The 27,913-nt window shown below is 41.4% G+C and overlaps 1 protein-coding gene across 1 annotated transcript; it reads left to right on the top strand.

The window, feature by feature from the left end:
• The first annotated feature begins 199 nt into the window (after positions 1-199).
• LOC311503954 (vesicle-fusing ATPase-like) lies at positions 200-27,824 on the top strand. Its single transcript, XM_084566880.1, has 22 exons — positions 200-308; positions 3,887-3,972; positions 4,551-4,647; positions 5,334-5,373; positions 9,132-9,298; positions 9,451-9,558; positions 9,680-9,755; positions 10,976-11,131; positions 14,722-14,921; positions 16,440-16,605; positions 16,779-16,853; positions 17,225-17,412; positions 18,081-18,176; positions 18,799-18,955; positions 19,042-19,175; positions 19,291-19,357; positions 19,477-19,556; positions 20,923-21,057; positions 21,245-21,358; positions 24,662-24,717; positions 24,926-24,997; positions 26,260-27,824. Exons 1-21 carry the CDS (start codon positions 297-299, stop codon positions 24,954-24,956), a joined length of 2,241 nt encoding a protein of 746 aa, XP_084423006.1. The 5' UTR covers positions 200-296; the 3' UTR covers positions 24,957-24,997; positions 26,260-27,824.
• Positions 27,825-27,913: the final 89 nt, after the last annotated feature.

Raw genomic sequence — 27,913 nt, 5'->3', positions numbered from 1 at the left:
ACGCAATATGCCTACATAAGTAAATAAAAAATAGATAGATAGATCTTGACTTCTTATTTAATCTCATGAATTATCTGATGAAGAACATGGTCCTTCAGCACGCTGATTTATATAAACAATAAAAAAAAAAGAAATCATTCTTCCTGGTTCGCAGAGTGAGCGCTGCGTGCGTAATGACGTCACGGCACGCAGCAAGATCCCGCCTCCTCGCCGTACGTCACTTTCAGCAGTTGTTCTGTCAGCGGAACCTTTATGTTGCGCTGCAGTTGAAAAGCGGACTTAAAAAACACACAAAGATGACGTCTCGGGTAAGTTTATTTAATGCTAATATCGGGACGTAGACACAATTACGCCACGAACTGATAATATTAAATACTAAACCTAACGTAGAGGACTAGAGGCTCCTGTTTTTCATACGTAAAGTGAGCCAACGCAGCACTAGCCTGTCATTCAAAACTTCGTACGCAGCCCGGAAGACGAACTGTGTATCTTATGACCACTCAGTCTGTTGCTAGCATGAAGTGCTGCTGCTGCTGCTGCTGCTGCTACTGTTGTTGTTGTTGTTGTGTCTCTGAATTTAAAATGTGTTGCAGCTAAAGGTGTGTTCACCACTGAGCAGCCAGTGTTGTCAAACTGTTTTGTTAATAGTGTTATAGTGAATAAAAACGCTCCTTAGTGCTGTATATGTAGCTTAGCTTTTAAATGCTAAACCAAGTTTAATGAAGGAAGTTTAGCACTGTCAAATGGGTAAAAAAAGGAGTAAAATAAACTTGCCAGACGTTTTTTTTTTTGTTATTTTGTCAGCCCACAGTACATCATAAAGGTTATTAATGCTTCAACTGATTATTATACACTCCTTAATCCAAAAACTGTTCAGCCTCTTATCTCATAGGGCAGATAAAAAAAGAACATTTGAAAAGGTATTTTACTTGATAAATGTAAAATAGATCTTAATTAAATATTATAATTTTATTTTAAAGATGAAAATGCCCACTGTAATAGACCAAATGCAGAACAATTGGGCATGGGATGCAGGCTCAGGACTGATCACCCCTGTAGCCGGCCGCCTCTGATGAGGGTGTGTAGTGTGAAAGGCCGAAACACCCCGTGAACCAGAGGACCACTGCTGATGATGCGTCCCAAAATTCAACCAGACCCCCAAGCTTCTTCACCCAACTCACCGATGAACTCTTGTACTCTTGTACTTTGCACAAAAAAGAAATCAACATCTAATCCTGTGTTTTGGAATCTCTCAAATGCAGCACTTGGAACTCAGTTTTACAATCCATCTTTAAGAGATGGAGTTGAGGATTAATTATATATTCCAATAGCATTATTCACCGGAACTTGAATTATTTTCTCACCAGAAGGACCTGCACTTGCTGAAGGCTATTTACGGCATATCAAAGACAAACATTAAATAACTGCAACACAGTACTTTTAATTGTCCCCTGAAATTAGCATAACGTTCATTTAGCACCTCTCTACAACTGTTTTACCAAGGCTGGCCATTGTAATGATGGTATACTGATGGATTACACAGAAACAGAAGTGTACAGTTATGCAGGGCCAGTACTATTAGATTACCAAGATTTATTCAGAATACTACAGTGGGAGGGTTTCCCTGATCACATGGCTTTTTAAATACCATCAGTGCACCTGATTCAAATATGAGCTGATTATGCAGAAACAATGTTAGGAATGGACTATGCATAATCTCAAGTTCATGAGAAGGACTTTACTCACTTTTGCTGCAGTGATAATAACATACGATTATAAAGTTTGAGGATAAATACACACAGACATCCTGGTTCATTTTTATTTGCTGCCCTATTTTGTTATGTGTGCCCTGTTTTATCTGCATGAGCTGCCTTTAAAAACATGCTTTACTGAAAGAAATAGTAACCTAAGATTATACTTCTGAATGCCACATGGTAGCTCACATGCTAAAAAGTTACAGATACAGGCTAACATAGATGTTTTTGAGATGTAGGTCACAGCAGTTGATCCTCATTTGGTTTGCAACAGCCTAATTTGGTTTCTGAAATGAGGGTAGGTTGATTTTGAGTGCATATTTCTTTTAAGGGTTTCTTGTCCTTAATGCATGGCAGCCACACAATATGCATCCCTGCAAAAAGGGTGCTTAAGTTGGACTGTATGGATGATGACACAAATATTATCGTCCCCAATGAAATTATTCTAGATTTTCTCAAAACCCTTCAGCCTAACAGTGTTGCATGTGCACACTGACTAATTTCTAAGTTATATTCTTCTAAAATTAGAGAGTAAAGATGACACTGTACGACTGTAACCGTGCAGGCTAAAGAACGTGCACAGCTGACTGAACCCTTAGCTGATATTTCATCACAGAGGATCGTCAATTTGCTTGTTTCGCGCACACACAGTAGCCAAAACTGTAGCTCTGAGTGTTTTTATTGCAACACACCCACGATGATTTGCTGCTGTCTGTCGAGTAGCTCGGCGTTATGCAATGCAGCGCTTCACTCATAAGAGTTCGAGGAAGATGATTTTCAATCTCGCTGCAGCTTTTCTCTAATTATTAATTTTGTTTAAGGCTTTAAGACGGTTCCAATTTTAAAATTCTCTTGTCTGATATTTACACTGACAGTAGTTGCCAATTAATTATGTTCTCCCTTAAAAAGTTTAAAAATGTCATAATAACCTTTATGAATGTAGGAGAGAGCGCTATAATATTGTGTATTGGCTTATTCTTGTTTTTTGTTGAAGCTAGTATAGTAAGCGAATGTTTTTTTTAGCTGCAACATTAAACATTTTTATATCCATTTGTTTGAAATTAGTAAATGCTTCTGCTACACAGAGTAAGAACGTGAGGATCTTTATCAAAAAAAAAAAAAAACGAAACTCAAGAGACCACAAAAACAATTGTTTTCATTATTCAGCAAGGCTGGGGAGAAATAGGCCTGACCACGAAACACCAATAACAATTCAATAACTCCACGGGATGCAGCCTAATGGCGTGTCTACCCGAGCAGTGTTAAATGTCACCCAACCAGTTGTTCTAAATTACGGCTGATGATTGCAGTAATTTATCATGTTGCGTAGAAGAAAAACAACAGCAGGACCCTCTGCAGTGCTGCTGTGTGGTCGACACGGCGTCATTCACATTTATTCCACTCTCCTTTTAACTAACCGGTTCATTATACAAAACATTAAGGATTGCCACAAGCGAGCTTAGTTTAAACGTCTACCGAGGCTCCGTCAGTGTAGAGAAGTCACCATAGCAACGTGTATTGTTGGTTTTAAGGGAGTACTCTCTCTTACGTTTATGGAGAGTGGGAGAGCAAAGCTTCGAGAGTGCTGACCTCGACAAGCTGCCGTTCTCTGTTGCTCCACCAACACTGTGATGATTCGCACGTATTGATTTTAAGCACACTCTGTATTATAGTTCACAGGAGTCTACAATTCAGTTCAGGCACTGTACATGGTAATTTCACCTATAACTGAGAAAGTGGCAGCTTTTAATACTGTAGGACGTTCACGTTTGATCTGCAACACTTATCGTCCAATTAATTGATTAATTGATTACTCACATAGTCACAAAATTGACAGTTTTGGTTTTATAAGCAAAATACACTCACTTGGCAGTTCATAAGGTACACAGGTAGTGAAATCAAATACATTTTAATATAATAGTCCTTCATAAATTCTCCTTCATGACTGTTCTCATGTTCAGCTCTCTGTTATTTTAAATAAATGCGCAATCCCATAACCTTCATGAAGCTTAGGTTTAGTGCAGGGCTCCATTAGTGTAGTGTAGTGCCACTATATAGGTAGACTTCAATACACATAGACCTATAGATAATACTTCCTCAGTAGAGTGACTGTGCTGTTTGTCTCTTTTCAGGTTATGCAAGCGGCTCGATGCCCCACAGACGAGCTGTCATTGACTAACTGCGCTGTGATCAATGAGAAGGAGCCACAGTTTGAGACGTGAGTGGCTTTTCCTCTCTTACGCCTTTACTGTGCGACACAGAGAGTGTGTTTCATACTGAATGTGTGTGTTGTGTATATTTTGATTTGATTTTTGGAGAAAGAAAATTCTCAATAGGGCGGGACAGTGGCGAGGTGGTTAGCACTGATGCCTCACAGCGAGAAGGTCCCGGGTTCGAATCCATGGGCCGACTGGCCCTTTCTGTGTGGAGTTTGCATGTTCTCCCTGTGTCTGCGTGGGTTCTCTCTGGGTACTCCGGCTTCCTCCCACCATCCAAAGACATGCTCATTTAGGTCTAGGGTGTCTAGGGTGTACCCCGCCTCTCGCCCGATGACAGCTGGGATAGGCTCCAGCAGACCCTGCGATCCTTGACAGGAATAAGCGGGTACAGAAGATGACTGACTGACTGACTGACTGAAATTTGTCAATAAAGTGCAGAAATAACAACAGACAAAATGGTCCCTTTACAAATAATTTGACGTTTTCCCGAGTGTGGAAATTTTTTTGAGGCGGTGTCGTCTTGTTTGACAGTTCTTCTGTTCCGCACCTAATTCTTTCTTCTGCTGTGTCAACGCAGACACGTGATTGTACGCAATTCAGCCCACAAGTTTGTGTTCACCTTGAAGACGCATCCCAGTGTGAACATCGGGACTATTGCCTTCAGTCTACCCCAGGTAGGTTTAAATGTTTGAGAGGTGTACAAATTCCCTGTGTAACATATTCTCAGTGATTACCCGATAACCGGCGTTGCATTTTCGTTAATCTTATTATGTTATGTAAATGAAAATGTTTTTGTTTTTACACATACTTATTAAACCGTTATTCCCTTGCTGAATGAAAACACTACAACGCTGTCTGTCTTGGGAAAACATTATGTACTATAGCCGCAGATTCTTTTAATATCAAAGCTCCTCTGTGGTTGTCTGTGGGCTCTTTGCATGGACTTCTTTGTCTCAATCTGTCTGTTACTGCTTTTTCCTCTTTCACTTTGCCTGTCTCTGCCCGCTCTTCCTTCGTCTATAAACTTGGCAGCCACAACCGCACACAGGTACTACTGTAACCTCCTCACGGCCGGTCTTATTTCACCACAAGAATTCATCCGTTTAGCGATCGGCTCATATCTGACGCTCAGCTGACCGTCAGAGTTGTGTGAAATTTAAATCTGAGTGACATATGTCAATATTAAGAAGTGCTGTGAAATAAGACCATGTTCCAGAGGAATGTTGCACTGTAAAACATGTAGTGATGTTAATTTAGTTGGTAGCTGTGTAAACAATGTCTTTTTTTTTTTTTCATTGCAATAACTCGTTATTTTACAAAGGAAACAATAAGACATGGAACTTGCTCTTTTTCTTTGCAGAGAAAATGGGCAGGCCTGTCCATTGGACAAGAGGTTCAAGGTGAGCTGAAAGTTTAAACGTCTTTTATTCAGAGCTGCATTTTTAAAAAAAATTTTTTTTGCCCACTTGGGGGCAACAGAACACTACACACCTGCTATAAGCCGGATAATCACTAACTTTAACTGTCTGTAGTGTTGTGCGGTTTGATAAAGAACGGCTTCTGCTGGAAGCATGTTTAATAAGGCAGAATTTAAATGTAGGAAAAAAAAAAACTAAAAGGTGCAAGAGAAAATGCAAAATGCACATTTCCATGAGGTGAAGAGGACTTCAGTTTGGATGATAATTAAATAATCATTGTGAGCCCCACTTCTTTTCATTTGATATAGCCATTTGATTCATGTTTCAATATAAAATACTGAAGTATTCGTATGTGTAATGTGTTATCTATGGCAGCATTATGAGCCCATTCACTCAAAGGCACTCAAGGTGAAAGTATTCTGTGCTTAGTGGCAATAAACTTAACAAACATGGTAAAAGGTTTAAGGCAGATCAATCTAACAGAAGAAAGACTAAACGAAAAATATGAATCCACGACCTAAAATTGCCAAGGTAAAGTAATTCAAGCAGTTTTAACAGATACCACCTATTAAAAAAAAGAAGCTGTATGAAAATAGTGGTTCTTAAACAACAGATTTAAAAGAGGATATCAACTTTCCAAAGCTGAGTCGCCCGAACAGCAAAGGCTCATGAGAACTTAATAAGTCTTGGACGTAAGCAAGAGGCAGACTAATCAAGACTTTAAAAACCAGTTCTTAAACTAACAGGTAACCAGTCAAGCACAGCAAGGATAGGTGTAATGTGATCGCTTGTTGTAGTACCTGTTCAAAACCTGGCAGCAGAACTTGTATTGTTCCAGTTCAATAGTCTGGTCTGGGAAGAAAAAAAACAAAACATGAATGACCATTTCTAAGTCTACAGAGCGGGAGGAATTTCCTGATTTCAGTTGTCAGTCTCAGTTGGTCAAGGCAAGATTGCACCACTTCGGTCACCGAGCCATTAAATGACAAATCACACTTACTTACAGTTGGTTTCGGGCCTGTGTCGACATTATTTGCCAACGCACCCAGACTAGAGGAGGGATTGTTAATGACGCAAGTGGTGGGATTCTGTTTTGGATTCATTTCACTTTACATCATTTTAGGAAGTCTAGACAAAATGTGAGAAACATCCGTGGTGAAACATCGCTATGAACTCTGAATGAGCTGAGCTCTGAATGATCATTAAACAACTGTAGGTCATGACCAAAAAAAAAAAAACCCACAATACTTAAAGATGCAATTCTACCTAAACTCCACTAATGTACATCTTTGTTTTAAACAATGAAAATTAGATACAAACAGAAACTTGATGTTACTGGTTGCTGTTGGTGACAGATTAGCAGTGCCATACATGTATCTACAGGCTGCACAGACTACTCATTGTTCTCGCACGTCTTTTGAGCCTTTTGTGAGGACTGACTGATTTGTCATCCATTGATTAGCGGGGCTTCGGTCTTTCTCTCTTCCCCCCGAGTTCTTTTTCATTCACGGCAGAAATATAAGCGCCTACAGCCTGCAGTCACCCTTTGAAGGATCCATACTACATATATGTAGCTAACTAACTTTAGAGGCCATGCCAGAGAAACGTCGCTCCGCGCTGACGTCTGACCGTCACATCATGCAGATCGCTAATTATATGTGAGCTTAGATGGCTTAGCTATTATCCAGGTGTCATGACGGGTGGAGGGAGCGGGATTTACCCAGCAGGTGGAAAGACAGCGTTAACAATATGTGTGGGTGGTATCACTGCACATCTGTGTCAGAGGCTGGCCAGCATCCAGGGAAAGAGAAAGCCTGTTCTTTGATAAATAATTCTTTGAGCCCTTAGGCCAAAGTGATGCCTAAAATGATGATATAATACTGTCGTCTTTGAGGAATGAAAAGGAGGAATGCAAATATAATCCACTCGGTGAAAAAAAATAAAAATGACTTAGATTTTTGACGTCACCTGGAAAAGCAGCGACGCATCTACTCTTATTTTGATCAAAGCCTCTCTCTCATAAACCTGCTATATGTTTAACCTTTAACCATTAATGTCTCCTGCTAACTGTGATATGATTAAGGCAGCAGTATTGTGCGTGTAATTTTCCTAATTACCTGGCAACAGTGGAAAACGCTGCATAATATGGGAGTATGCTACTAACATTACCATAATGAACCATTAGCAAGAGTTTGAAAACATTCCATTAATTAGAATAGTGAAAGGGTTTCAGATTATATCTAGTTCAGGAGCTGCCCGCTGCGTTTATTATTTACTTATAGGCTAAACGAACCATTGTCTGATGTGGTTACAGCTCCGCATGTACTAATGAGCTCAAACCCTGCTGTTTTTAGAAGCGTTTAAGGGAATAATCAAACCATAGATGTGTGAGATAATAGTCAATACGCCTAAAAAATCTGCAGTGTTCAGTTATTTTATTGCATTTCCGTTGTTAATTTCAAAGCTGCAGAATGTATTAATGTGAAACACAATTAGATTAAAACCTGAATAGGGTGAAGATAATATCATAATTGACTGAAATTGAAATGGGGGGGAGGGGGAGTAAAATGGGATGCTCCCATTGATGCGACACATATTTAAATCCACATTTATACAAAAGCTGAACTAATCAGTAGTTATTAGATTAACAATGACTGTAATTATAAGGGTGTCATTAGTCTAATCGACTGAGTCTACCATTCCTTCAAGCTCAATGAGGGGTTTTAGCTTCTTTTAGTAGCTTGCGGTTCTCTGCTCTCTTAGACTTTGTCTTCAACTGCGGCAGGCAGCAGTTTACGAACAAAGCTCATAAAACAAGCTGTTTCTCCTCTGTTATACACTTTATTCTATATCTGCGGCAAGCGGAAGTTTAGAGGACCAGTTGACTGTAATATTATATATGTAGAAACAAATCGGCAGAAAATAATCACACAAATCTGCATTTTCTTCTTGCTGAACAAAGAGCTTTATCTTCCTTTAGCTTTAGCTGATTGTGCTTCTCCACTTTCTTAGTTCCCTTTCTCTTATTGCATTCAAAAAATTGATTGCAGTGTGTTACAGCACATTACATATTTAAACCCACATTTATACCTAAAGCTGAACTAATGCAATGATAAAATTGGCATTTGGAAAGAAATGACCGACACTGCAGTTTCTTGCAGTTTAGAAACAAACCCACAGAACGTAATCGCCCGACTCTGCAAATCCCTCCAAGCTCTGTGAGGTTTATCCTATTTCAGCTCCTTGTTTTGGTTCTCCTCCATCATACACTTTATCTGTAGGTGCGTCAAGCGGCATCAGTTGAGGATTAGTTGACTGTAATATTAATGGTGTTGCTTGTGGAGACAAACCCACAGAAAATAATCACCCAAATCTGCAGTTTCTTCTCGCTGAATAAAGAGCTTTATCTGCATTTAGCGTTAGCTTGTTTGGGTTCTCCACTTTCTTAGTTCCCTTTCTTTTATTGCATTCAATATAAATTGGGATGATCCATCTGTTACAGCGCGCTGCTTATTGAAACCTAAAATGGTTCTTTTTCTTTGTCTGTGTGTGTAAAGTGGTGTAAAGTAGCATAGCTAGCATGTTCAACCTCACAGCCTTGTAAATATATGATGTTGTATTCCCCCCAAAATAATTTAATTTCAGTTAAGGCAAGAAAGTTTTTCTGTGGTAAATAATGCAGGTCAGCGAGAGATGGTAAAATATAAACCTCGCTTCATTTTCTTTCTTCCCATTTCTAGTAACAAACTACGTGTTCGACAAGTCCAAACAGTGTATAAGCAGCATGACAGTGGAAATCGACTTCCTGCAGAAAAAGAATGTGGACAGCAACCCCTACGACTCGGACAAGATGGCCAGTGAGTTCATCCAGCACTTCAACAACCAGGCCTTCAGCATCGGCCAGCAGGTGCGCTTATCTTTGAGGGAGTTTGCTGTGCACTTTGGGTTTATTGCTACAGAAGGAGATCGAATGAATACATGTTCTAAGCAAAAGCAATTGTCAGTTTAATTTTATGTTGATAGAGCGATTCATTTATTTTTTGACTTTTTTCGTTATAGTTTGTGTTTAGTTTCTGTGATAAGCTGTTCGGCTTGCTGATAAAAGATATTGAGGCCATGGACCCCAGCATCTTAAAGGGAGAAAACTCTACTGGGAAGAAACCGAAGGTACCTGATTAATAATTTGTCTCTGTTCTATGAAGTTCATGCATCCACCTCATGTACCTTCACATGCCCAGCATGAAAGAGTGACCAAATGAATTACCATCTTCTTTGCTTCTTTCCACAGATTGAGATTGGTTTGTTACTTGGAAACAGTCAGGTGATTTTTGAGAAGTCGGAGACCTCATCGGTGACCCTGATTGGTGAGTAGCAGCAACACGGCATGTTCATTATCTTACCTAAAATATTAAATACTTGGAACTAATTAAACTGCTGCATACTTGACACTTTGCATAAGGCGAGAATAGTGTTTTGACTTTACATGCTGTCTGAAGTGACTCTCTATAAAAGCCACAAGGGGGCGCACTGCACGCATTTAGCTTAGCTTGTTTTCTGCTTTCATATTTTGTTGGCGCTTAAACTGAGCCCATATCCACCTGACTGCAGTTTATCTTTATAGGATCCTTGTGATATTTTAATTTCAGAAATCAGTCATCTATAAAATAGTATAAAATAAGGGTTGCACAGACTTTTTGTGCATCCATCCATGACAATTAGAGAGGAAGGTACATTAACTGTAGGTCGGAAAGGCCAATTTTCAATGAATAGGATAGAATAGAATAGAATAGAAGTTTTTATTGTCATTGTCCGGTAAAAAACAGTGAAATACAGTTGAGCAGCTCTCTGGTTCAGCAGCAATAAAACTAAACGCTGTAGCAGCATAAAGATAAAAACTACAGCAGCAGCAACAAACGAGATAATAACAATATATACAGATAAAAAGCACACAGTAGCGTACACGTGAATGTAATTAGTAACATTAGTGACTTAGGGTGACATTGTTATCGAAGAGTAAACTGGTGTGTGATAGCAGCATTGTAAAACTGAATAAAAAAATAAATTAATTAACAATCATGGGGGCTATTGCACTACAGTATATAGGGGAGAGGTCTGGTGGTGTGAGGGATTTAACAGATTGGGGGTAGAAGCTGTTTTTCAGTCTGTTTGTTCTGGATTTGATGAGTCTGTGTCGTTTTCCACAAGACAGTGTGGTGAACAGTCTATATTCAGGGTGAGTGTGGTCCCTGGAAATGTGACTGGCTCCTTCTGTAGCCAATATAAATGTCTCTGAGGAGGGGTAGTGGTGAGCAATGGCCCAACCGCCACGTTCCCTTTAATATTTTGTTGGCATTTAAACTGATCTAATGGCCACCCGACTGCAGTTTATCTTTATAGGAATCTTGTAATATTTATTTTCAGAAATCAGCCATCTATGAAATCGTCTAAAAAGAAGGGTTAAAGGGACTTTTTGTGCCATCACATTCCATCCACGATAATTAGAGAGGAATGTACATTAACTGTAGGTTGGAAATGCTCTGCTTTGGAAGTTTTCAACGTTTACTTTTGTGTCTTCCCCCTCCAGGGAGGTCTAAGACCCGAGAGTCTCGCCAGTCCATCATCAGCCCAGACTGGAACTTTGAGAGGATGGGAATCGGTGGCCTTGACAAGGAGTTTTCAGACATCTTCCGTAGAGCCTTCGCCTCCCGAGTCTTCCCTCCAGACATAGTTGAACAGATGGGTGAGTTCCCCTCTTTGCCTCCATCTAATCCGCCATCACTTATTCATTTGTTTATGCCTGCTCTTCCACATCTCACACTGTATATCTCGTACTCATCAAACCAGGGCACTCAGCAGACTGCAGCCGCCACTTCCATTCTCTCTAAACTAAATTAAACTCAACTACACTACACATTCAGTCCAAGTTTTCCACAATCTGTTGAATTTGTCCGTTCTGAAGGAGAAAGTTGACTATATATACATTACTTCAACGCAGTCTTACATCTTTTGTACCTTCTAGTAATAGATTTAGAACTACTGATATTATCCTAACTATGTATTTGTCTCCAGAGTTTCTAAGTCTGGCATTCATTTCCCCAAACACTTAAACTATAAGACGAACGTCGACCCTTAAAATTTTCTCCATGCTTTTCTTTATCTGCTATCAATAAAGGGTAATAGAGAGGAACCCCCTGAAGACATGGCGATGATTTGTTTTTATCTTTTGTTGAAGGTACTATAAAATGTAATGTTTTTCCATCCGTGTTCTCTTCATGATAGCAAACAAGTCGTTTTCCACCGCTGTTCAATTACCCCTTGCCATTCGTCCACTAACAACACAACATTAGCTTCTTCCTCAAATCTCTCTTTTACATATGATGCTGCTCGATGAGTGTTACATCCCCAACAATTCAGCACAATGTCCTCTGTGAGTGGGTTTGAGAAGTCTTCTGCGGTGACTTTGTTATCCAGGAATAGGGCCTCATGCTCAATCTCCCTTCACTCCCCGATTTCCACAAGGAAGGTTAGAAGAGAAGAAGGATAAAGGGATACACCTGTCACAAAAGAAACACTTTATCTGAGTCTTACCTCCTCTATAACACTTAATCAGTTGTGTACACTGGCCTAATTAAGGGGTTCGGCCAAGAGAGAGTTCAGTTTATCTTAAGCCCCATTTCCTAATTACAAGACACCTGCAGCTGAGGGGCTCACCAGGAGCCTTGAGTGTGTGTCACATAATGATCAGTTGGTCATTTGGCAGCCAGCAGTGTCTTTCCTTAATTGTCTGCCGCTGGGTTTGGCCTTTTTTGCTCACTTCATTCAGCAGTCTTGTGGTGGCTACAACCTCCCTGCAGCCATCCTCCACTGCATGCACGCTCACCTCCCAGCCTCGGCTGCCAAATCGCCATGTGTATCATACCAGTGTGTCATCACCTTTTAAATCCTACACCCCATTGTTTAATTTCTAAATGAAATTTATATCTGAATCTGAATCGTGAGCAAAAGTAAATATTTTAATTATTCCTAACTCCGTTCCCTCAAAGCCCCCCCCCCATCGTTTGCCCTCAGTTAAGTCTCAAAGGCAGGTATCTGTAGATACCTAGTAGTACCTTACCTGTAGCCTTTGGTTAATTCTTTCAAACCAGATCTTTAGAGACGTGCTCCTCCCTGCTCTAAAGTGTATTCATATCTTACTATGACGTCAAACAAGGAGAGTACTAACCATCTCTAACTGTAATGCTGTATTTCTGATCCTCAACATTTACATTTTCACATTTATCAGCTGTTAATTAACTGAAAGTCTTTTCCTTTTAGGCCCCTAAAGAAATGTTCAAATTGCTCAAATGTGCCCAAGTGCAGTAAAATGCATTGTCGTGTCTGTCTTCAGTGTGCATTCAATTTCACTTTTCCAATTTCAACTTTTACCTGCATTTAGTATCAATCAGCCATATCACAGCCGGATCTTCAGACATATCACAGGGCAACAATGAAGTCAAAGCAAAATACGCAAACTAAATAGTTCCAAGTTTTTTTTTTTTGCCAAGGTTTGCTGAAATGAGCAGAAAAAGAAGGCGTTCCCTATGAATCACTGTTTTCTATCTAAGAATTAGTACATTTCTGTCACTGTTCATCGGGTCAGAGACATTAGTAATACCTAAAAAATGATCACTGTTTTCAGTCTGATTGTGTGCTTAATCCTCGAGTCAACATGATGCCAAATACAACGATTCCTGATAAATGTTGTGCTGCCTGAATCATCAAAACTCATGTAGAACGACCAGATTGGTTTGTGCCTGGTCCGTGACTCACCTCACTGGTATCCCCTGACAGAAATCTCTGCACACCCTCAATTAATAAATCTTTGATGACGGCTGTCAGATTACTATGATGATTCACTTTCTGAAGGACAGCAGCTCGTTGTGATAAAAGCCACCAGGTAGTCTTCCTTGTGACTCATACACAAAACTCTCCCTTCCCACACGCATTCTCTCACATCTGCACACAATCACATGAATCCTAATCCTTGCTCCCAGATCCAGAAGTCTTGTGAAAACCTGTTGTAAGGATCTCCAAGCTTGGCGAACACACGCTTAAATCTCGCAGACACTCTGTACCCAAAGTCTTGAGGGGCTGTGGCAGTGTCCAGCAGTGTGTGAGCTGACCTTTAGCCGGGTGTTTGTGTGCAGGAGTTGGCCTTTGGCTGCGGCCAGCTGGCTGTTGTAATGAGATGGCATGTCCTGATAGAGCATCCAGCTAAAGGTAAAGCCGTAATTGACATGTGGGGAGCAGGGAGCGCAGGTGCTGATAGAGATGTCCGTGTGCACGTCGCACGGTATATATATGTGTGTGTGTTCGAGCAAAAGTTTCACCTTGTCTCCCCTTTGCTCCCAGAGAGGTGAAGCAGACAGACGGAGGCTTCAGTGTGCTTTCTCTCTTCCAAAACCCCCAGCATCACTTCTTCTCTCCACTCCCACCTGTCAGCCTGGCTACTTTTTCTCTCAGCAGGCCCAAATGGCAGCTCAGATGGTTATCTGGCGCCTTTCAATTAGCCTGGGCTAAATGTCATTAAGCAGGTGCAAGGCCATTAAAAGATCCTCACTGTAAACAGTCTCCACTCTTGATCTTTATGGAGAAGAAATAAAACAAAAGCAATCAGAAGTGCCGCGATAAGGACAGCTATGAGTCTGGGATTGTCCATTCTGTTGACTCTCCTGTGCACTGGCTTTTCATAGTCAACAATAAAGTATCCAAAAAAGGTTCAAAGAAAGGGCAACTGGACCTGTAGAGTTTTTTGAGAAGACGTTTCACCACTCATCCGAGTAGCTTCTTCAGTTCTAGGGGACTGGTGAGAAGTCTGAGGTTTAAATAGGAACTCCTACACAAACTACAAAATGTACTAAAAAAGTATTAAGGAATTTATCCATCCAGTTCATTGTATATCGGAAAAAGCTTAAACAAGGGCAACTGGACTTGTTGGGTTTCTTGAAGACGTTTTATCCAAGTAGCATCTTCACTTCTAGGAGTCTTCTAGGAGAAACTTTTATCACTAGTGTCTGCTAACCATCAAATACTAACCTGGAGCAGCCGGAGGAAACAGTTTGATCCCGTTCTCTTCCTCTTATTCCATTCATTGTATTAACCTTTTGGAAATGCATATCAAACTACTCTAAATCCTACTCTTAAAAGGGAACAATTTCTGCTTTTGTGTTGCGATTTTAGAAGCAGTGCTACTAAGATATGAGCTTTACAATTAGTAAAGCTCTTCTCGCAGTTCAAATCAACCGCTTGTCATCAGTTCCTCACTCCCTGCTCGTATATGTTTGTCTTCAGGCTGCAAGCACGTGAAGGGAATCCTGCTGTACGGACCCCCAGGCTGCGGTAAAACCCTGATGGCGCGACAGATCGGCAAGATGCTAAAGGCCCGCGAGCCAAAGATCGTCAACGGCCCCGAGATCCTCAACAAGTACGTCGGAGAGTCCGAGGCCAACATCAGGAAACTGTTTGCAGACGCCGAGGACGAGCAGAAGAGGGTGAGAACGGATCGCGTTATACATTTAAATGCAGAACATCACTTTGTTCTTGTTTTACTTTTAACACCTCGTGTCAAAGGCATAGCAAAGATTACATTACTGGTCATACTTTCATATGTATTACCTGTCATGCTGCAGGTATCCTGAACTTATTACCTCGACATAAAAAGTTTGTTCAGACTACGTTTTCATTATTCTCCCTGTTAAGCAAAGATAAGCATTTCATCCATCTGAACAGAGAAAACTAATTTCTCCAGGAGTGGAGAGATCTGCCCTTTAGCCAGGCGTAGCTGTAATAACTTTTTAAAGTTCTGGTTTAGTGTGTGTGTGTATGTGTGTGTGTGTGTGAAGAGGAGAGTTAGTTATGCACTGAAACCCAGCAGTGATAGTTGGTCTGGATGCTGTGACACAAGCGTCCAGCCTCACTCTGCACCACTTAATGAGGGGCTGGGTTCTCTTTGACCTCCTATTAGACCTCCCTACAAACACACACACACACACACCATCCATTATGCGACACGGACAGCTCCACACCTGCTTTAAATGCTACGTCATAGTCTGACAGGTCTGTAGATGGACGGATAACCCCCCACCCTGCTGCTCTTTCACTTTTTCCATCTGTCGGTAGAGGGTCAGCACTGATTTTCAGGTTGGGATGAAAGAAAAGCATTAGAAGTAAGATGATTTGCTTTGAAGCAACTTTTACCTCTATCTGACAGTAAATATTTTATGCAAGGCAACAGACAAAGTAATTGTAGAAGGAATTAAAAGTAAGACCATAAATGTTTGGAAACTGACCAAATTTCTGTTATTTAAAGGCCTTGACATCAAGTCACAGTTAAATGGTTGGCTTTAAGAGCAGACTTCTAGCTCTAATTCGAGGGTATCCACATCCAGATTGGATGGAATGTGTAGGAATAACAACCATTTCTATGGACAGTGTTTACAGTGGCTTAAAAGTGATTGGACAATTGTCTCAGAAGCTGTTTCATGGGCCGATGTAGAGTTATGATTGGATTATTTCCTCATCAATCAAACAGACAAAAGGTCTAGAGTGGTTTCAGGGTGTGGCATCTCCATTTGGAAACCCATAACGTGTGTTCACTTTACATACAAACACAAATTAGCCTCTGTTGGGACAGCCAGTGGTAACCCAAGTCAAGTCTGGGATCCTAGTTATTTCAGTTTTACTTAGCATATTATTATTTTGATACATTTAAACAACCATAACAGGATGGTTTCCTTGGATTACAAGCTCGAGTCTTGTTGGGGAGCAAAACAAAATATCTTCAACTCATTTGTAACATATTAAGGCCTTTCAAAGATCCAGATCCCAGATGTTTACGCAAACCCTATAAAACTTAATGCCAGCTTTGTGTCTGAATAACTGAAATCAACTGCAAAATCACTTTTTCACACATAATACATAAGAAGTAAGACAAGATGACCTTGGTGCCATAAAAGCGTATGTTTACAGTTCACACATTTATTGGTGTCCTTTGTCTCTCTGTCGAGCAGCTCGGTGCCAACAGCGGCCTTCACATCATCATATTTGATGAAATCGATGCCATCTGTAAGCAGCGTGGCAGCATGGCCGGCAGCACGGGAGTCCACGACACCGTCGTCAACCAGCTGCTGTCTAAGATCGACGGAGTGGAGCAGCTCAACAACATCTTGGTCATAGGTGCAAACGCGTGCTCACACATTCTCTCCCAGTTTGCACAAACTAAGATCAACTCAAAGGCTCCCCAGTGTCATAGCTGAACACCTGCGCTCTATCTCATCTTTCTCATTCATCCCTTTCCTTTCCTCTGCTTTCTCCCCATCCTGCTATCTTTCCATCTGTCTCTCCCTCAGGTATGACCAACAGGCCTGACCTGATAGATGAGGCCTTGTTGAGGCCAGGAAGACTGGAGGTGAAGATGGAGATCGGTAAGAAGTGAAGAACGCACAGATGAGGTTTCACACTGGAAGTTTTAAGTTTAATCATTTATTGGTCATTAATAATAGATTCATGTCTGATAGAGAATATTTCACAGCTGCCAGCTCTTCAAACTACTCAAACACGTACATTATATTCTACCAAAGCAGTAACATTCCCCCTTATTAAAATGCAATAGTTAAAATGTCCTAAGCATATCTAGAGCATATTTATCTTTGTCAACATCAGGAGAACAGAGGCAGGACACCTTACATGCGTCAGAAACACCTCCTTAATGGCAATAAACTTAGAAGCTGAAGTCATAGAAAGTATAATATTTCAAAAACTCCAAGGCTCTTTTTCTCCCACTCTCTTTTGAAAGGTTTGCCTGACGAAAAGGGCCGCATTCAGATCCTCCACATCCACACGGCAAAGATGCGTCAGTTCGACCTGCTGTCCAAAGACGTCGACGTTAAGGAGCTGGCAGCGGAGACGAAGAACTACAGCGGGGCTGAACTCGAGGGTCTGGTCAGGGCTGCACAGTCCACAGCCATGAACAGACACATCAAGGTCGGAGTCCTGAGGGCACATTATCTATTATCTTTTTACCAGTATTTGTAAGGAGAAATTAAGTTATTCAGAGAAAATAACTAAGAGCCTCTTTATCATGTTTAAATATCCTGATACAACTACAAATGTTTTGCTATGTGTTCCTGGGTTTAAGTTGTAGGCCACACACCTGGTGGGAAGAGTATACGGCTTTATAGTGCCCGTTTAACCAGCCACCCCGGTGAAGAAGGGTTGGTACAGAACTCAGGAGTGTGTACGTCTCTGCACGCCCTCACTTAAGTGTTTTATCAGGTGCATAGGCTCAAATCTCCACAGCTCAGGAGGCCGCACCGATAAGGCGAAGTTCTCATCTGTTAAGTGTTCTAACCCTGCACACACAGACACACACAGAGCAGCAGATATTGAAGGGTGATGATAAATGACAGACAAGGGCCTTACACATGTCTGATGGCTGTGACGTGTTTCTTCACTCCTCCGAGCACTTACTCCTCCCTCCCTCCCCCTCTCCGTCTGACCTTTTCGCTCTGAGGGAGCACATTGTCTCCTGACAGATTGTGCACAACTTCATGTAATGGATTTCACATAGCAGGGGCATGGAGTTCATGCAGTAACGAAAGCAACTCATTATTAGCTTTCTCTGAGCTTTTCTTTAATTTTAATTGTCGCAGGCCAGCAGCACGGTGGAAGTGAACATTGAGACGGCAGAGAAGCTGCGGGTCAGCAGACTTGACTTCTTAGCCTCGCTGAATAACGACATCAAACCTGTAAGTTCATGGTTTAACTTCATCTTCCACACCTATATATAATAATAAGTTCTACTGAAAATCTCTCTACCAAAGTTCCCACCGTTGACCAAATAAATTACACAAAGCATGTTGTCCTACACCTTTTTTTGCCATTGTGCCATAATGTGATCCCTAAATTGTGTTTCTTCAAGTGTATAAGAAATTTTAGGGCAATAAGTAGACTAATAGAAAGCCTGAGATGCCATTTATCATGATGTTTTAATCTGAACATAAACAAAATTGTTGTTGATTATTTCAAACATAGTTATAAGCCATCTGTTCTGATCTCCTCATCAGCCTTCAGCGTAAAAACCTAATGAAAGTAGGTCTTGGACTTAAGTCTTGCACTTGTAATAAACCCTGTGTATCTCAGTTTAATCTCAGCATAGCTGTGAAGATATCCTGTATATATAGGAAGACAATTAAGGTTTATAAATCATTTATATTTTGAAGTCACCTTGACCTTATTCAGAAAACACTCCTGTCAATGATGAATCACTACAATAGACATGGCAACATCACATTTACGGATGATATTTTCACTTGATCTCATGCACTTGAACCCGAAACAGTCTGACTTTCACATTTTTCTCTTCTTCAGGCTTTTGGAACCAACCAGGAGGACTACGCCAGTTACATCATGAACGGTATAATCCGGTGGGGCGACCCGGTGTCAGCCGTCCTGGAGGACGGTGAGCTGCTGGTGCAGCAAACAAAGAACAGTGACCGCACACCCCTGGTCTCTGTTCTCCTGGAAGGTAGGACTCAGACAAACAGATGAATACACTATAAATCCCCCAAAGACTTGATCCTGAGTCAAGGAGTAAATCTGCTCATCCCTCAGGCCCACCTAGCAGTGGGAAAACGGCGCTGGCAGCTAAGATTTCCGAGGATTCACAGTTCCCCTTTATCAAGATCTGCTCCCCAGACAAGATGATCGGACACTCCGAGATCGCCAAATGCCAAGCCATCAAAAAGGTAGAAGTTTTGAAATGCAGAGCTAGAAGGAAATTAGATTTATGCCATGATGCATGCACAGTAGTAACGTGGTAAAGTTTATGCCTGTTTATGAGGGTTTCTTTCCTCGTAACAGATATTTGAAGATGCTTACAAATCCCAGCTGAGCTGTGTGGTTGTGGATGACATTGAACGCTTGTTGGGTAAGACCGCATTATACAATGAGGCAGTTTGCTCTTCTGCTGAGTTGAATGAGTTGTATAACTGATGCTGCTTTTATTTAAATGGGCATAAATCGTGAATCATGGATCTTTCTCATCAGACTACGTTCCAATCGGTCCTCGATTCTCCAACCTGGTGCTGCAAGCGTTGCTGGTGCTGCTGAAGAAACCCCCTCCAAAGGTAACAAAAACTTTGTTGTGATATTTATTTCCAGCTCATTGTTTTGTTGTTAGTCCTTATGTGGCAGAAAGAGGGCAGCAGATCTTATGGATGCCAACACAAAGTCTTGCGAGGAATTGTTGGAGGTCCTTGGCTGCGGCTGGCATGTGTGAACGACTGTGTGTGAGTGTATGGTTATTAGCGAGTGTTTTGGTCCAGGCCTGTTGTGCTCGCAGTGAATGGTGGTGGTAGAGACCCATTTCTCATAGTTCCTTTGCTTGTAGTTTGTGTGTGTCTGTTGTTGATGGGTTTGTGAATGAGGGTATAGCCCACTATATGGCTGCATGTGCATGAGAAGTGGCGCGGGGCCTGGTGTTGAATGCCTGGCTGCAGTGCTCCTCTGGGGTTGTAAAGCGCTGGGCCCAGCGGGGTGCCTGGGGCCGGGGGAGGCCAGGGGGACATGGAGGAGAATGGGCTCTGTGAGAGAGCCAGGACCTGGCAGCACTGCCGCCTGTGTGGCACCTCATCTGCATGCAGCATCACAACCCCCCACGCCATGGGGGGGCAGCCAGCAGCCATAATCCCCCTGTCTGCTCGCCACTCCTCTGCCTCTCCTCCTTCGTCTTCTTCTTCTGGTCGTTCTCCAACTCATCGGCTTAGTCGAGCTACAATTCTTTTGCTTCTCTTCTTTCTTCTCTGCTCATGTTTGTCTTCTCTGCTGTTGTTGTCTGTTCTGCACTTTTCTTTTGTCTTTTCTTCTCCTTTCTATTGTCGTTTTCCGCACTTCATGTTCGTGTTGTGACTTAAAACCAGTGCATGATATCAGCCTTCATCTGGAACAGCCCAAAATCACACAGTTATGAGAATTTATAGCAAAATAATTCATCCGAGACAGTAGTCCTAGATTGCATCCACCCACGGCCAATCAGAGCTTTGTAAAGCTGAATCACCACAACCAGTCGGAACGTAACCTGAAGTGATCCAGCAAACATTAGGTGATGCTACATCGTGAGGATTCAGGAGTCAAAGGTGCAACAGTGACAGGAAATAAGGAGACAGAGAAAAGGGATGAGATGCAACAAAGATTTGTGACTGGAATCAAAATGCTCAGATGCATATGGCCAGGTTTATGTTGTGCAACCTGCTTTTACCAGACATGAGTTGCCTCAACATGAATAATTGGAAGAAGAGAATCCACAAACTTCCATTTATCTCCAAAAACCTTATTTATTCTCCTTCTCCTCTCCCTTGCAACTTGTTTTCTGTAATGTGTAGAGCTTGTCAGTCACATTCCTTTTCCTGTGAGTATAAAGGGAAAAGCAGGTAATGAACGGTTAAACGGTTGAACGGCCAAATTAAAAGGAAGTGATGTCTGCTTCCCTCTCAGGGTCGTAAGCTGCTCATCATCGGCACCACGAGTCGTAAAGACGTCCTCCAGGAAATGGAGATGTTGGACGCTTTCAGCACCACCATCCACATTCCCAACATCTCAAGGGGAGAGCAGCTGGTCGAAGCCCTGGAGGTAACACACACACACCTGGAGCCACACACACATGCATACACTAAATGCATGGTGCGGCACTTTTAAACACAAGATTTAATACGCTTCTCACAGTCAGACTTGACAATGTTTTTGCTCATAGTTTTTATGAATACATCTAAACTGAGTTATTGAATTTACCAGATTACTCTCTTTTCCCTGTCTGCAGCTGCTGGGCAGTTTCCAAGAGAAAGAACGGGCGACCATAGCTAAATCTGTGAAGGGCAAGAACTTGTGGATCGGCATAAAAAAGTTGCTCATGCTGATTGAAATGGCAGTGCAGGTGAGAACGAGATATTAACTTTGCATATGTATTTTCTAAAAAAGTGTTTCTGTTTGCATCTTGACTGCTTTTATAATTCCAAGAGTCTTCAACATATTTTTCTTGTGTGTTCCTGCACGAAGGCGATGTTTGTGGGTTTAAGATGAATTGTTGTGACAACTTTCACACTGACTGATGTTTAATTGGTTAAACACATTTCTGTAACCATCAGTATGAACAGAATTACATGAGTTGGCGAGATAATCCATTATTTTTAGTATTCCCAGCACTTTAATAATAAATCAGAGACCTTCATAACTAGTTTTGAAGTAATTACTAAAAGTTAGCATCCATTCTAAACTGAAATGGGGGCACATTGTAAACATCATACTTGCTAACATCAGCATGCTAGCATTTAGACTTCAGGAGAAGTAAATAACATTGACCATCTTGTGACAATACAATGTGCTGCTGGGAAACGTTTGCACCTGGCATTCATGTGGATGTCACTTAGACATGTAGCACCGACCTAGACCAGACCAGGTAACCCCACCCCATAGAAATGACACCCCAGCAGGATGCAGCATGAAAATGGTTTAGGAGCAACTCAATAAATGTGAAGAACAGCTCAAGCTGTTCACCTGGCATCCAAATTGCCTAGATCCCAAAATGATCAAGTATCTGTGGGGTGCACTGGAACAAGCCTGATCCACAGAGGCCCCTCCCTTCAACCCATGGGATCTAAAGGCCCCCACTAACAAGATCCTGTTGCCAGACACTATAAGACACCCTCAGAAGGCCCATGTCCATTCTCTGATGAGTCGCAACTGTTTTGGAGGCACAGGTAGACCTACACAATATTAGGAAGGTGGTCATTATGTTATGCCTGCTTGGTGTATGTTTATATACAATATACAGTTAATTAAATTAAAGCCCAGCCTCATAGAGTAGCTAGCACCGGGGCCATCAGTTCATTCTTCCATCCAATTTCCTGCACCGTGTTCGGGTCATGGTGTCATTAGGCTGAGCATGCTATTCCAGACGTCCCTTTTCCCTAGCAACGCCTTCTAGTTCCTCATGGGGAATCCCAAGTGGTTCCCAGGACGAAAGAGATAACACAATCAGTGTTTCCTTTCTTGATCAGTAAATCTCCAAGGGGAGGTTCCCAGGAGTCATCCTCCTTAGATGCCTTAACCACCTCAGTTGGCCCTTTTTGACTCAAAAGAGCAGTGGCTCAACTTCACACTCCCTCTGGAGTTTACTCTATCTCTAAGACGGAGCTGAGCCACCCTATAGGGAACCTCATTTCAACTGCTTGTATCCACCATGGCACGCTTTAGGTCTCTACTCAAAGTTCAGGTGACTGTTGGAACGTCGATCGACATGTACTGCAGACGTTGCACCAAACTGCTCTTGTTCTGTTCTACCATCACTCTAGAACAATTCCCTGAGATACTCTAGCATGGCCTTAAGCTCATTTTCTTATGTCACGTATCCAAAATAAAAGCTTATTCACATGGGTACTGGCTGTTTTCTAAAGCTAAACATAGAATTCTGTTGCAACACCATGTGTGCTGGTGTTCCTGGATGGCAGAAAGGACAACATGTACACTGTGGAGAGGGAGGAAGCCTTGTCTTTTCAATAGCTCACTCATCGCCTCACATTTTCTATTCAAAACACAAATTTCAAATTGGCTCAGCCTGCGCATAGTGTTTTTCTGTTCGTGTGGTCCGTTCCCTCCTCTTCCTCAACATCTGGCCGGCATTCTCGACAGTCAACAGAATCTGTCTGTCAGGCACAAAAAACTGTCATCTATTAGCTGGAATGAAAAACTGTGTGGCTTTGCTGATGATTTGTTGAGCGATGGGGATCCAGTGTGTTTCTAGTTCACAAGCCGTTCGCTTAAACGCATGAGATCCAGTGCATTCATAGTTATGAAACCCTGCTCTGCGCAGTTTTCCAAGTCGCATTCACATGTTCTGAGTCAGAGGGTCGCGAGGCTCGCATTCTTCATGTTTTGGTCGACCTACAATTTAGAGTAAAATCAATAACGATCAGTCAGTCTAGAGGCCGACGCAAGGGGCACGGATACTGGATTCATTCAAGTGTGGAAACAAAAATGGAAACAGACCGCCGAGTCACAGCAGATTCATGGCTTCCTTTCAATGTACTACTTTATTTAGATAGATAAATACAGTCTAGTCATGTAGTTATTTCAGTTTGCCCTGTACCCAAATGATTTACATGGAATAGTCTATAGAAGTAGGCTTTTATACAGTGTTCTCCTACAAGAACAGTTCACCTCCCAAAACAACTTACACATGGTAACATCTTGTTGTTTTTACCTTTACCTTTTTAAATTCATCCATGGGTGAATACCTGGTTTGTTTATTAACGCTAACAGGTGTTTGTATGATCCTATGAAGCTCTCATTTGTGACAATTGTAGTGATTCCAGTGATGTGAAATTAGTTTGTTGGTTTTAAAGTTAAAGAAAGGCCTCTGTGGCTTTAGACATAAAGGTGGGGGATCAGCTGCATGATTGGAAACGTACAATCCAGTGATTTTAGAGCTTGACTACTTTCTGTACTGCACAGATTCACTTTTCTTGTTTCTTGCAAATCTCCTCAGCTAAATGGAACTGCACTAAAAATACAATTTTAAAGTCTGATTTTTGATGTATATGGGTTTCAAAAATTAATATTTGAAGATGTAGTGCCTTAGTGCTCCCCAGATACATTTTCTGAGTGTTTACCTGGCCAAGCAGGTATCCAACATACAACAGGCAGCAGAAGTTGACCTCAATCAGATGTCAATGATGTTAATCTCTCCTCTTGAACTGTTCATGTCTGTGATGATGTGTACGGCCTGTTTGTCGAGGCTGTGTAATTGCTGTGGTATGCACAAATGCAGCCATGTTATGCACCCCACCACCCACACTCCCACCCCATTCTCAGCCTGAAGAAGTATGAACCTGTTTGCCGAGACATGCAGCAAACAGCCGCGCAGCTACAGCTCACATACACATTCACAGTCATCAGCGTCCTCTTTATCTTCTTTCCTCTCATTCCAGCCTTTCTGACTGCTCTCATGTCTTAACTCTAGTTGCTACAGGCAATTCCAGACATACTGTAAGTTATTGCATAGGCTGCCATTAATTTTACTTCCTCTGCCCTCCCCTTCTCGGCAGTCCTGTTCGCACAAACTGAAGCTTGAACTCCAGGACCTGCCTCTATTGGCACTGTGCTGCCGTGATGTTTAACACCTAGAAATCAATGGACACTAACTAAATGTTAGCGCTAAAAATTAATGTTTGTCTCCTAGATGGATCCTGACTACAGAGTTAGCAAGTTCCTGAGCCTGCTCAGGGATGAGGGAGGGTAAGTATTCTTTTCCTGTTTCTGCCCAGATCGTCAGTGACACTGAACACTCACTCTGCACGCACATCTTTCACCTCTGCCCGTCTTCATTTACAGACGTAGTGGAGAAAAGAGGGAAAAGCTAGTCCGAAGCACACAACGTTTACATTTTGATCCTCGTATCAAGTGTGATTAATAACGCACACTTTGTCTTTTTGTTCCCCTGCAGTCTGGGTTCTGATAAGTATGTGTCGATGTAGACTCCGCGGAGCCACGCAGTGAAAAAGAGGCACCTTCAACAGTAAGACTGCACTCATCTAAATAGTTTGAAAATATCCTGATTACCAGTTCCTGTCACGGGGTGAGGTACAACTTCGTTCAGCAAATGAATGTCAAACTTCTAAAGTAATTATGAAACGAATGCATTGAAAGTTACTAAATTAGTACGTAGATTTGAAATTTGAAAAACAAGTCCACTGATTTTTCATCTAACTATTTTGAAGAATTGTGTCACAAGAAGATTAATACCAGCCTGATGTCTGTGGGGTGGATATGAAGTTACAGCTAGCAAATGGTTAGCTTAGCATACGCGCTCACAGAACCTTAAAGCTTTTTCGTACTATTTTGTTTAATCTTTATATTCACAGCAGTTGAGTAACAAAAATATAAATGCTAACATCGTGTCTCCGTGGTAGTTATGACGTTATCGCTACTAGCTAGTTAGCTTAGCATAGAAGCAGCTTAGAGTACAAAAACAAAAGACTCATTATTGAAGATATACGTACAATATATAACTCGTTTTTCTTACCGAGTCTTAGAGGTGCTTTTGATGGATTTTAATACTTTTGGACAGAGACAAGGTTTTATGTGAAGCTAAGCTAACTAACTGTTTCTGTTAGCTTCATATTTACCGTACAGACAAAAATGTGGCATCTGTCTTCTTGGCTAACTCTTAGAAAGAGCGCAAACAAACAAAATTTGGAAAAGAAGTCCACCTATTAAGCCTTAAGCCTTAAATATTCTGGATATTTTTATATTTTATTTATCTGAGTACTGGTTGTGGTTTAATTGTGGGCTTGATTTGCAAAGTGAGAGCTCAAAGGCGTTAATATTCTGTAAAGGTTTGGATTTATTTCATTAGAACGCTACTATATGTGTCAGAGAGTAATTTAACAAAATTATTTTTAACTTCTTGTGATCTATCTCTTTTATTTTTGAGAATTGAATCAGTGTAAAATATTTGTTAAAATAATTTATGTCCGTAATGGGCAATAAAGGGCACAGTTTCAGGAAGTTATCGGGCTAATTAGCTTATCCTGCTTTGTGAAACACATCCCATGAGTTGCGGCTGCCCACGGTGAAAAACAACAAAAACTCAAAAAGAACTTTTCAACCCGCGGCTTTGAGAAGAGCTTTGCTTCTCATCACAGCCTCGGAGACTTATGGTATAGTTAGCGCGCGGCGTGCCTAAAAATAGGTCGACTAGACAGGTGCTCTCTTGTGGCAGCGTGTCTCCTTCGCCTGCCTGTCTCTTCTCACTTTTATTTGTCTCTCTTCACTCAGTTGCTGAGGAACGGAAGCCTGAAAGAGGCTGGCAGGAGGAAGCAAGCGAGAGATAGTTTCCATCTCTCTCTGCATCCTTCCTCCCCATCCCTGAAGCTCTGTGTGCTTCCCTCTGCACTGCAGCTTTCTGCAGCACGCACCATCCAGGCCACCTCCTCCTCTTCAGCACTATGTGAACACGTAAAATCAAGAGAAACCCGCAGTGTTTGTGGTATCTGTGCGTATTGCATTTCCTGAATGCTGTAATCTCTTTGTGATGCCTCTTGCACTCCACTGGGATAATATATATAAATGAGTCAAGGCAGGAAAAAAGAAAAAAAGATGCACTTGGATGGAAAGTACATGTGCATGCACAAACACTAACTATAATACTGTTTGTTTATATCCGCCTTATTAATCCAATCATTCCATGAGATCTCACTTTGTTCTTATTTTCTGCACTTGCTTGTGACTTTTTATCGTATGAATAAATTATGTTACTAAAAAGAAAGTACCTGAAATTAATGATCAAATGAATCCGCGCCAGATGTTTTAAAGGGAAGTCATCACATCGCCTTAGAGACTCTGATTATAATCCGTCACGTTTTAGCTCCAAAAGTTTGTACAAAAAGTCCTCTCAGTGCATCTCAAAACGCTCCTGCTACCTCTGAGAAATAAAACTCCTGTTGCGTTCATTATCACGTGTTCTTCCTATGTTCTGTTATAATTATTGCTTTGCATAATTACCCCCTTTGGATACGGGTGATTCGTCTGCATCGAGCGGCGATTGTACAGCTACTGCAGCACATCAGTGTGAGCTGCGGTGAAACTTATCCTCGTGGTCATGCTAAAAATATTCTGATTGTGTTTCAACATGTGGATTTCATTTTTATACCCACATATCTGTAAGTTAAATGAAATAATTAGGAATCTGGCCAGTTATTAGCTGTGAATGTTGCTCTTTTATGCATTTTATTATGAGGAATATGTCACCAAAGTTTAAAGCTGAGTCTTAATGCTTAACTGGATGTCAGATATTGTCTTTGTATGACTGGTGATTATTCTTAGTTTTCACTACAATCAACAATGTGAGTTGGAGGCTAATTTCTCCCTAAAACACGTAGACACTGTCATTTTTATCAAATGTTACATAAACAGAAAAAACATTTCTCAGGGACTGTTTTCAGATGACTAACTACTGACTACTGAGCAGACTAATATATGTTTGATTTGGATTACTTTGTGAGCATTTACAGCAGCAGGACATTGTCCATGGGATTAAACCTCAAATAAACTGCAGCTTGTGTTCACGCTAATGAAGGAAAATGTCATCCATTGCAACATTTTGGCTCGTCGATGTGTTTCTGGAAAACAGCGGAGCTCTGCGCCTCTGACTACACATGCAATGCTGGTTGGGGAGCTCGGGTCATCGCTGGGTTTGGTCTTTTTCACGGAAACGCACGCAATAAGAACCAGACTTTAAATGGCTCACTGTTAGAATGACGGACCTGAACCTACGTTTACAGCAACAATATTTCTTCAACTTGGAATCAGCCTGATCAGGGATTACAATTTAACTTTTTACACGGGCGTTGAATAAAATGATCTGATGAGATATGCTGCATGTGTTTGCCTTCCCCAAATCATCAATCACAACAATTTTTTTATTTCTGAA

Source organism: Chelon labrosus, assembly GCF_963514085.1.
Source record: "Chelon labrosus genome assembly, chromosome: 19".
Taxonomy (NCBI): Eukaryota; Metazoa; Chordata; class Actinopteri; order Mugiliformes; family Mugilidae; genus Chelon; species Chelon labrosus.
Note: the sequence above shows the minus strand (reverse complement) of the source record. Positions and strands in the feature narration are given on the sequence as shown.

Coding starts and splice junctions, on each gene's coding strand:
- LOC311503954 (XM_084566880.1), top strand. Junction 9,756..10,975: donor CTCATCGGTGACCCTGATTG/GTGAGTAGCAGC, acceptor TTCCCCCTCCAG/GGAGGTCTAAGACCCGAGAG. Junction 16,854..17,224: donor GGAGGTGAAGATGGAGATCG/GTAAGAAGTGAA, acceptor CTCTTTTGAAAG/GTTTGCCTGACGAAAAGGGC.